At 39.3% G+C, this 11,975-nt stretch overlaps 1 protein-coding gene across 2 annotated transcripts in view; it reads left to right on the plus strand.

Moving 5' to 3' along the window:
- Nucleotides 1–5,320, plus strand: part of BACE2 (beta-secretase 2) — a 34,436-nt gene extending 29,116 nt beyond the window's left edge. For both annotated transcript variants that reach the window (XM_025172103.2, XM_007436541.4), the window contains one exon: nt 826–5,320. In XM_025172103.2, the coding sequence (XP_025027871.2) occupies nt 826–951 (126 nt within the window). In that variant the 3' untranslated portion in view covers nt 952–5,320. The remainder of the gene's footprint in view (nt 1–825) is intronic.
- The last annotated feature ends 6,655 nt before the right edge of the window (nt 5,321–11,975 follow it).

Genomic DNA, 11,975 nt, shown 5'->3' on the forward strand with positions numbered 1-11,975 from the left:
TCAGTGTCTTATTTCACACTTTGCATTTGAAACTGATGGAACTGACAAGAACAACTCAGTGCATGCAAGATACTCTGTGTGCATGTTGATCAAAAGAAGAAGAAAAATCCACTGTGTCGCAAGAACAAAGTAGTTATTTTGATAATAAATTGAATTCTTTTATTTTGTATATACTTACACACACACACACACACACACACACACAAACACAGTAGAAGGAACACTTATTGATAGCAAGATGCGATTAATGTGAATCAGTAGCATTATTACTCTTCTGAAATATGAAGGTGTTTTTGTAAATGAAAGGGCAAAATTCACCTTAAAAATTAAAAATAAATAATATGTTATTAAGGCTCATCTTGCAATTCCAAACAGATTGATAGGCTAAAACTGTCTAGAATATCTTCAAATTTCACATTAATCATTAGGCAGGGAAAGATTTGACAGATAGAAAATGATTAATTGTTACAACAAAATCTTTTAATATTGTGGAACTAAAGCAGTGTTGTCCAAACTTGGCCACTTTAGGATGAGTGGACTTCAACTCCCAGAATTCTGGGAGTTGAAGTCCACTCATCTTAAAGTGGCCAAGTTTGGACAACACTGAACTAAAGAGTTTATGGTTCTGAACTCAACTCATTTTCCTAAGAGGTAAGCTGAATGTAAATGTGGGGTTTCTTTTGTAACATGCATATTTTCCTTAGTTTGAATTTAATAGGGAGGTGTAATAGTATTTAATTCTAAACATTTACAGACTTACAGTAATTAACACTTTTTGTTTCCTCTTTCAGTATTTATCTTTTTTTCTTTTTTTTTTATATATAGAAATGCACGGTTCTCCAGTATCTGAAATTGAAGGCCCTTTCAGCACTGAAGATGCAGCAAGCACTTGCGTATCAACAATCTCTCTCCATGAACCAATCTTGTGGATTGTGTCTTACACTCTCATGAGTGTCTGTGGACTTATACTTCTCATACTCATCATCTTGCTGCTTCTTCCACCACGGTGTCATTGCTACGCTGACAGCGACATTGTAAACGATGAATCATCCTTAGTACGGCATAGATGGAAATGAAGAATTTGACCAAATCATAAGGAATCCTTTTGTATTCTGATAGGGAAATGAAGGAGGAATATTTCCATTTTCTTCACCCTGATGTTCTTCAGATGGGTTGGGACTACAGTCCAGTGCCTCTATATCAGCATGGTTATATTAGCTGAAATTTACAGGAGGAGGAGGTTGAACACATCTGCAGGGCACAAGATTAGGGTATTTTAGCCAAAGGTGACAGTCCAGGCTTCACTCTGTAGAAGTGGTACAGTCAATCACCAAATCATCTCCAATTCCCTTGTAACATAAATTTAATTCTTTAACAATGAATTATTTTAGCCATGTTAATATATAATCATTTCAAATGCTACTCTGTTGTTTGCAGTTGAGCCAGTTAGTACACTTAAAAAAAAAAAAGCTAAAACTTTATTTCATAGTTCCAAGAAGGTTGTCATCTCCACAAAACAAAAACCTAAAAAGTACTCTTTTGATAAGCCATTCATCAGACTTGCCATAAAGAACAGAAATATTTCTTGCTCTTTGATTAATATTTTTTTCCATTAAAAATATCTGTTCCTTGGTGAATCATATCTTCATCAGTGATTGGTGGAAAGGGAGATCAGTCATTAAGCAGGAAGAAAGCAAGGCAGACTAAAAAAATGTGTTTTTTTTCCTCTTTTAAATAGAGCGTCTGTTCCTTTCAATGGTCTACTCTGTGATTCTTAGAAAAGATGAAGCAGGGGAAAACACACAAACCAAACCCATTGTGCAACTTTAATATGGAACAAGACTGCCTCTTTACAGGGATTCAATTCACCAGTAAGATGTAGGTAGATCTGGTGGACATAGATGCAGATCCCTTTCCACCCGCATACAGCACAACTGGAACAGCCCTTTAAAGCTTTTCTCCCCCTACCCGCCCAGCCCAGCTCATGACATTTTAGCATTTACAATTTTACCACCCACATAAGCGTCCTGGTTTTTCTGAATTCATGCATAAATGATCTTTGAAAGAGTTCTTTGAGCCTTTGTACATACAGTATATCCTGCAAAAACAGCATGGTTAAAAAGCAAAGCCAGTCTCTCCCTCCCTCCCTCCCTCTTTGCACCTTGTGGAGGCTCTAATGACTGGAAATCAAACTTGCAACAATCCAATTGAAGGGGAATTTCTTCACTTAAATGACTCAACTGTGACCTAGGCTGGGAAAGGTGAAGACCCTTTCCATGAATAATTGAACAATTAATTAGTTAACAATGATATTTTTTTATTGACTACCATTTCAGCATATAACAAATACAATGCTAGCAGGAACTTATTTAAATATTTTTGCCTACACTAACACTCCTTTGTCTTTGCATTGCCATGTGTACTTGTACCAGTAGGCCTTCACAGTACATGAACTTGCATTTAGAACAATGCTCATGAATGTGAGTCTTAACTTAAAAACTGTCATACTAGAAACGTCCTGAGGTTGGTTAGTGTTACTCACTTCTCCAGATTCATTTCCTTGTACATGAAGAAACCAGTTTTGAAGAAGTGGACTATTTTTACTGCAAAGAAGTACCAGTAGTTTTCCTTCCTCAAAATAGTGATTATTGCAAAAAAAAAAAAAAGATTTGTAACACAATCCAAAATCAGATTATGATCAAAATTGCATTTATTCAGTTCTTTTGTAATTACTTTTTTAAAAAATGTACTAAACAGCAGGGCCTGATCATAGGGTAAGGAATAAGCTGTTATCTCCATGAGGGACAGCAAAAGCCCTGGCAATTTACAGACTAGCTATGCTGATTTTGAAGGAAAAAATAATGCAGTGACAAATGTGGTGTTCTCAGATTACTCTCGAATGGCTTTGCAGACCTTTTATTGGTGCCTATTAACTCTCTTTTGGAATGTCTTTGGGCTGGAATGCCATAAATGCAAATACTTGAAAACAATAAGAAAGAGGGACACTGTGTGAGCTTTTAAAAAGCTTCTAAAAGCTTTGTCGCTGAAATATTGCTAACAAAGACTCTACTCTCTGACATTTGCTTGTAGCGCAACTCCCACCCATCCATCTAAACCGAGAGGAAGGGTGGCAGCTGGGTAAGTGTCACTGTGGCTCAAGCAGCAGGAGATGCTGGGCAATGGTGGGCCAAGGTCCATTTTTAAACTCAGAACACACTGCAAGTGTAACATGGAAGGTGAAGGGCCATGAGGTCTCAAACATTTCAACTGACATTTTCCTTATCATAAAGGTTATTTATACCTGTAAATAAACTTTTGTGTAGAACTTTCTATAAGCAAGTTGACTGATTAGTTAAGGACAGGTTTTGTTTAATGCATTACGCGTTACTTTTACAAAAGGTGCTTTCCACAAGAAACACAAGAATTAAGCTATTCTTAATCTTCAGTCCAGTGGAAACAAGAAGTAGGCTCAAATCAAAGCACAAAGGGGATCCAGTGTAAGAGTTAAGATGATTGACAACCCCCATGCGGGGAAAGACTACTACTAGACTAGTACTTTAGACTGCAGGTGGGGGAGCAAGCACAAATGAGCTCCTTTCAAAGTTGCATTTTCAGCACCAGCTTGTCAGGTGAGACTAAAATCTTCATTTGGTTTTGATGGATATTTCTCCCAGCTATCTGAAATGGTTCTATCTAGATCTCATGGACTGATCTGATTATATAAGATACAGTACCCAACGCATTTATATTCTGTCGTGAAGAGTTTGTGGTGATCTGAACTTTGGTGCAGAACAATTTGTAACAAAATTTCCATAATATTTAAATTTATAAAAATGCTCTTCACCCCTTGCTTCATCATGCTTACCATCTTTTATCTTTATTTTTTTTAATACATTTATTAAATTTCAAACAAGAATAAAATTCATTTTTATTCTTTTATTTTATATATTTTATTGATTTTATTGTCATTGCTTTGATTGTTGAGAGCCACCCAGAATCATTGAGAATCAGGCAGCATACAAGTTTAATTTATTATTAATATTCCTTAATGGTGGCAGTTTATAAAACATTACATTTCTACATTTTGCCTTCTTCAGTCTAAAAAGGACTAAACCCTATCTAATTTGCAGTCATGTGCATATTTAGTTTACCTCAGAGCAAAATGCAGTGAGTTGAAATACATCACGGCTCCTAAACTATATTTCACAATTAGGGAATTATACATGTCTTAATTCTGTCTAAAATAGCACTACTCAAAGTGTTGGTGGTGGACTGGTGCTGGTCCGTGAACTCTTTTTTTCTGGTCCACAAGAAGATAAGTACAGAGAATCCCTGGGTTAAGAACGCCTGGTTTAAGGACAACCCATAGGAACGGAGCTTATTGTAGCAAAATTTGAGTTAAATGCACAATGATTCAAGTTAAATACACAATGGTTTGAGTTAATTACACAAAACTACTTATACAGTATTATACAACAATACTGTTCCAGCTTTCATACAAATTCGACTTACGGACCTTGGGAACAGAACTCATTCTTAAGCTGGAGACTATCTGTACAAAATTTGAAAGTAAACATTTAGAAACTTTTATAGCAATTTGACATTGCCATGACATCCTACTGGTCTGCAACAGATTGGAAATAAAAAATTAGTCCTTCACTGAAGATCGTTGAGATGCACTGATCTGAAGAGCGTTCCAGTGTTTCTATTCCTAAGGCCTGGTTGAAATCCAAAATAACAATGCCTACAACCCTCTTTCCGTTAACTTATTCCTGTTTATTTAAGAGTTCCTTTGCTGATTTCATCTTCAGAAATACCTTTATTTCTTTTAAATGAACACAAAGTTTGCTAGGCTATGAAAAATAAAATGAGCGCAACTTTAGCATATAGTATCGCCAGGAAATGTTTGAAACATTTATTTAGATTTTATTCCTGACTAATGTGAGAATTCTGTATGTGAAAATAAAGTATCTGCTGTGAGGCTTTTATTATGGCACGCACACACATGGTCAGAAGTAAACTGAATGCTGCAAAATCTATCAGCAACATTTAAAAATAATAATTAAAAAATCTGGCCCGGTGGTAAGAGATGTACACAAAATCATCCTGATATTTAATGGGAAATACACAAACTTCTAGAGATAATATTTGCATAAGATGTGATTGTTACCAAATCTGAGCTGGGATACACAATGATTCTGGTTGGAATTTATTATCTCATTTGTTCCTATTACACCATTTGTTTTCATGAAGTACTGCCAGTAAGAATGTTGAATTCTTGCTTGTCCACAATATTGTTTGATTAAAACTTTGTGATGAAGGAAGGCATTTCTGTGATCAAAATTGGCTACTGTAAAGAATGTGTGACTATCGGCTCTGTATGATACCTACTGTATTACTAATTGTGTGTTAACCATAACTCCATATATGGTTAAAAATTTTCATCCACTAAAAAAAAAACACAATATAAACAGTAGAATTTCAGGACTAATGTTCTAAAAAAGACTATTTACTGAAATAAAATTCTGACTATAGTGGGAGTATTTGCTGGTGATAATGAAACCACAAGCCTTTTAAGAATGCTTTTCCTTGACCACTATAAGGAATGAAAAAAGACAGTATTAAAAATAGACCTTAGAAGTACATATGAATATTTCCACTTCCTCCAATCAAATTATCAAATTAGCATGGTTAAAAGAAAAGAGTATGGCTAGTCAATAATAATCTGCAATAGAATATGAAAATATTCAGAAAATAAGCCTTACTTTTCTAAAAGCCAAATTAAACCAAGGTAAGTCTGTTGACAGGACCATCCAATGACAATCAGTTATTGTTGCTACTGCAGTGAGGTGGGCTAGGTATGTTAACTCTGAAATAGCCTAAACAAATGTCCTTTCATCTTAGCAGTCAGTTGTTTAATGGTAGAATGGAGATGAACTCTAATGGAGGACAGTCTCTGGGGGAGCGTCCTGTATATAAAATTGCTCACAGCTGTTGCCTAGTAGGTTTGTTTGTTTGTTTATTTATTATTTATATAGCCACCCGTGTCACATAAAAGTGACTCTGGGCACTGTACAATGCTTAATTCAAAACAATAAATGCATAGAAAACAGTCACAGAAATAACTATAAAAAGCACACAAAACAAGAGGGGATGATATCAATCACAGTAAGGGAGCCATCACAAAATCTCCCTGGTCCCCTCACATAGCCAGGTCTTGAGGGACTTGCAGAATGTTGAGAGGGCTGGAGCTAATCTCGTTTCTGGGGGGAGAAGATTCCACAAGGCGGGCACCATGGCAGAGAAGGGCCGCCTCCTGGGACCCACCAAATTAATTCCTTGGCAGACAGGACTCGCAGCATGTCTTCTCTGCCAGACTTGATGGGGTGGGCAGATGTAATCATGGAGAGGCAGTCCCTCAGATAACCCGGCCCCTTGCCATGAAGGGCTTTAAAGGTCAAAAACAGCACCTTGAATTGGACCCGGAAGCAAACCGGCAACCAGTGCAGCTCATAAAGCAGAGATGTAATGTGTACCACTCTAGGGGCACACATAACTGCCTGCACCGTTGTATTTTGCACCAGCTGAAGCTTCTGGATACTCTTCAAGGGCAGCCCCATGTAGAAAGCATTACAGAAATCCAAATGGGAGGTGACTAGGGCATGAGTGACAGTGAGCAGAGCCCCCCGATCTAGGAACAGGTGCAACTGGCACACAATATGAAGATGTGCAAAGGCCCTCCTAGCCACGACTGCCACCTGCTCTTCAAGCAGGAGTCGTGAGTTCAGGAGGACCCCCAGATTACGCACCAGGTCTGTTTGGGGCAGTGCCACCCCATCAGCACCAAAGTTGGCATAGTCCTAGAACCAGAGGGTCCCAAAACCCAAAGCCACTCAGTCTTGCCAGGGTTCAGCTGAAGCCTGTTGCTCCCCATCCAGACTCTCACAGCCTCTGGGCACTGGGATAAGACATTCACAGCATCGCTTAATTCGCCAGAGGCAGAGATGTATAATTGAGTATCATCAGCATACTGATGATACCTCACCTCATGGTGATGGATAATCTTACCAAGAGGTCTCATGTAGATGTTAAATAGGGGGAGAGTACCGAACCCTACGGCACCCCACATAACAAGAGCCGAGAGTGAGATCTCTCCCCAACCACCATTGACTGGAATTGGTCCAGGAGGTAAACTGGCACAACATCATGCCACCCACTCCCAATCATCTGAGTTGATCCAGAAGGATACCATGGTTGATGGTATTGAAAGCCACAGAGAGGTCAAGTAAGGCAAGGATGGATGCACAGCCCCCATCCTGTCCTTGCCAGAGATCATCCAAAAGTGCGACCAATGCTTTTTCCATCCCATACCCAGGCCTGAATCCTGACTGAAAGGGATCCAGATACTCTGCTTCATCCAACATCCTCTGAAGCTGCTGCACAACCACCTTCTCAATCATCCCCAAAAAAGGGAGCTTAGATATTGGACAGTAATTGCCCAGTATAGTGGGATCCAGAGATGGCCTCTTGAGAAAGGGGCAAACCAAAGCCTCCTTAAGAGGTGAAGGAACCACCCCTTCACTCAAGGAAGCATTAATCATCGCTAGAACTCACTCACACAACACCCCCTGGGCTGCTTTAGAGGGGCATGGCAAAAGAGCAGGTAGCTGACCTCACAGCCCTAAAGATTCTGTCCACTTCCTCAGGTCCAACAGGTTCAAACCATTCCCAGATAGAAGACTCCTCCCTAGGCATCTCCACCGGACCTGCAACAAAGCCAGCATCCAACTGAAAATGAATCTGAGCAATTTTATCCAACAGATGCTGGGAAAATTCCTCCGCGCACCCCTGGAGAAGGTTCTCCAAGCCATCCTTGCCCAAGAAGGCTCATGTCACCTGAAACAGGACTGTGGGGTGGCTATCTGTGGACATAATAACAGCAGAGAAGTAATGACGCTTCACTACCCTTACTGCCACTAGGTAGGCCTTAATAGCAGCTCTAATTCATGTTTGGTTGAGTTCCTTCCTCATCAAGCACCAGCAATGCTCTAGACATCTCTTCTCTTGCTTCAACTCCTTCAGCTCCTGCATAAACCAAGGGGAGCGCTGGGATCCCCAAGCGGGGAGAGGTTGCATGGGCGCAATCTGATCCAAAGCCTTAGCCACCTCTTTATTCCAAGCAGCGACCAAGGCTTCGGATGGACTGTACAGCAGACCAGCAGGAACACCCCCAGGTCCCTCTGAAATCCATCCGGGTCCATTAGTTGTCAGGGCAGACCAATATAATGGGTTCCTAACCCTGCAGTGGATAGTGACATTAGAGAATCCCATCATAATCAGGGTGTGATCCAACCATGACATGGGGGACACCAAAAGCTCCTCCAGTTTCACATAGCCACTGCTCCAATAGGAACAACAGATCTTATGCATGGCCACTGTCCCGTGTCAGGCTCTGGATGATTTGGGATAGGCCCATGGTTGTCCTGGTGGCCCTGAACTCATGAGCCACCTCAGATCCCATCCCTAGAGAAGGCAGATTGAAGTCCCCCAAGACCATAAGCTTGGGGAACTCCACTGCCAACCCAGAGATTGCATCAAGGAGCTCAGGCAAGGAAACTGCTGTGCAGTAGCGAGGGTGGTACAATAGCAGCCAACCCAACTGATACCTAGAGCCCAACTTAATGAACAGGGTTTCACACCAAGTGACCTGTGGTGCAACACCCCTGAAAGCCATAAGAGATTCCCAGATGACAATTGCCACACCTCCACCTCTGCCCCAGGATCTCGGCTGATACCACACTTGAATCCTGTCTGGGCATAACTCCAAGAGGGCTCCTCCACCTCTGGATCCAGCCAGGTCTCAGTTATCCTATTCAAAGTGATTGTTAGGAGTATGTTTTTGAGAAATTTGTACAGTGGCTATATGACTATGCAAAGAGAGATATACATCTTTTGCCCTGGGACTGCAGAATTGGATAGAGGATATGCTGGTATCAGCCATCCAGGGGTTACCTATGCATGTATAGCTGAAAACAGGGAGGCCCCCTGTACAGATCCAATGAAATGCCAAGATCATGTAACTTCAAAAATTGGTATCTGTATTTGCTTGCTTTCATGTTCCCTTCTAATTCTCTTTTCCTTTGGTAATGATTCTCATATGATGAACATGTCAGCAGGAACACCTTTACTTTTCAATCTTTGTACAAGAGTAAGAATAATGTAAGTGCATTATAACTGATAAATAAAACCATAAAACTTGTCAAAATTGTGAGCTACCATGTTTTATTTATTTAGTCTTTAGTGATTTTTGAATTGTTGGAGTTTCTTTAAAAACCTTTCTAGGGTAATCTGTTCTCAGATGTACACAATATAATACAGTATTTTTCTCTAAAGTTGTTTATGGATCTAGCTTTTTAATGTATGTACTTGTGCTTAATCCTCATAATGCCATATATATTATACCTAGGTGAACATGGCACCATGTTACATATGCAAGTCCATACTCTCCAAAACATACCAATGAAAATAATGGGAAATTTGAAGGCAAAATGTGAGCAAACAATGTATGTATGTATGTTTTTTTATACTTATACTGAGCCTGATTGCCTCAATAGATTTGGGCTGCACAGAAACTAAAGCTCTTTCCTGCCCTTGAGTGATCATCTGAAGTTTTGCATGGTTATCAAAAGCCATGCAAAAGGAGCTTGGAAAAAAAGAAAAGAAAAAATGGGACGCCTTACATATGGAATGGAGGACCAGTAGCAAGGTGGATGGACTCAGTTACAGTTGCAATGACAGCACCGTTAGAAGATCTGAAAGACCAGGTTATGGATAGATCGTCATGGGGAAAAACTACGTGGTCGGTAGGAGTTGAAAATGACTTGATGGCACATAATCACCTCTGGAGTAGGCAGCTTTTACATCAGGAGGAAAATAGCTCCTTTTGTTTAAAGGCAATACTGCACACCGAAGTAGGTAAACTTTTGGGGCCAGGCGCACATTCTGAATGTGCATATGATAGACATACAATATAGCTGCCATGAGAAACTTGCTGTTTACAAAATGGCTGCTAAATTGTTTAAGACCAGTCACAAAACAGCCATTGATAAAATGAGGAACCAGCCCAGCAGCAACAGCATTCTTAAGAAGGGCAGAATGTTGAAAACAGCATGGCACTATTACGACACAGGCCCTCCCCCTTCTGTGCATGCATAATGATGTCATGCACGTGTACAAGTGGGATGGAGATTTTGACATTTTGATGAAAATAGCAAGAGCCTACAGTGCCGTTCCTATGAGACCCAAATGTAATGCTGCAAATAAACATGTTGTGGAACATGCCAGGTTCTTATTGCATGCTTTTTATTATAGGAAACATTTTTTAAACAACAGCAGGGGGCAGGGAAATGTCTGAGATCACATTGTTCAATAAATAGTTCCACCAATAGAGGACTGTAAGGTTGAATGAACAGAGTAATTTAGAAAGTGGAAGATCTTCAGTCAAGATAGGATGACAGAGTAAAAATGAGACACACCCCCCCCACAAAATAATGGGATTGCCCTACCATGACAGGATATTGGTAATGGACACAACTGAGGTGTCATATCAATGTAACTAATGAACTTGTTTTGTTGTAATTTTATTGCCAGGGTGAAGGAAAACACTCCTAGGATTCTCTCACAGAAGCCAAAATAACTGAATCAACTTTGGTTGCCGTAACAGTGTGGGTCACTTGCTTCTCCAGATAGTAAAATTCCTTTTCCTTTCCCTGTAAACATTTATTTTCACATGTTGTCCTGTACAGAAATACTGCCTGAAAATATACTACAGCTATTATGACAGCAGCATAAACCCCAATTTTGTCTTAAGATCTGCGGCACTAAAAACAGAATTTGAGGCACTACACACAAGGAGGCAATCTTACATGCTCTCCCAAACAAATGATCTTTGTTTTTTGTATCCAGTTAAGAGTTTACTTATCCTCACACTCCAATCATAGGGGATTTAGAACTACAAAAATGAGAAAGCAAAAAGCACTGGCAAATGTATCTGCTGGAACTGAAGCATTAATAATACAAAGGAAACTATGAGGTCTAAACTACCACTGAACTAATTATTCTTCGTTTAGGTAAGCGTATGTTGTAAAACTACAGAAACTGTATGTTTTCTTTCTTGCTTGCTTATTATTCATCCATCCATTCATCCATCCATCCATCCATCCATCCATCCATCCATCCATCCACCCATCACATTTACTGTATATAGCCTTAAATATATATTGGGTTTTATTGAAGCATGTTGGTTGGTAGCTGAAAAGCAGGGGGTGGGGGGAATGCCAATACTGTAGCTAAAGAATAAATCATAAATCTGTAGCACAGGATAATCTTTTATATAAGTATTTTAGGAATGTAGTAGTAAAGCCACAGTGCTGTTTGGAATTTTGGTAGATAATTCAGTGAAAGAAGTATAATATGAAAAAGGGTGTTGGATATTATTTTATTAACAACATTCATTCATTCATTCATTCATTCATTCATTCATTCATTCATTTGGAAATGGAGGACATAATTGCATATCCTAAAGAAGAGTTTAGTCTTGAAATAAGATACAAATAGGATAAATAAATGTCATAAATGCTCTAATAAATTAGCTGAGTTTTGCAAAAACTTGACATTAACAATCTTATATTTATGCTTTTCTCTGGGTTTTTAAAAATTATTTGTTAAGAGAGAAGAAAAATACATTGTCCAATGTCTTCAAAGAAAAAGTGCAATGTGTATAGAGGTCAAAGAAATCATCATCATCATCACCCCTAACTTTGTATGGGTTTATACATAGCAGTTTTTTGCTAGCAGGAGGAAGAAAAAGCTTCTAAGCCACAAGCCAACATCTACGCTTGGCACCTGAAGGTCAAAAAGCCCTGTCATAACAGCTGGCATTTCTTTCTAAATTATTAAAGTGCCACAACTTCCCT

This window comes from Python bivittatus, unplaced genomic scaffold (genome assembly GCF_059951505.1).
Source record: "Python bivittatus isolate LINGU-HERP-01145 unplaced genomic scaffold, Pbiv_v1 ctg000350_np1212, whole genome shotgun sequence".
In the NCBI taxonomy this organism is placed as follows: domain Eukaryota; kingdom Metazoa; phylum Chordata; class Lepidosauria; order Squamata; family Pythonidae; genus Python; species Python bivittatus.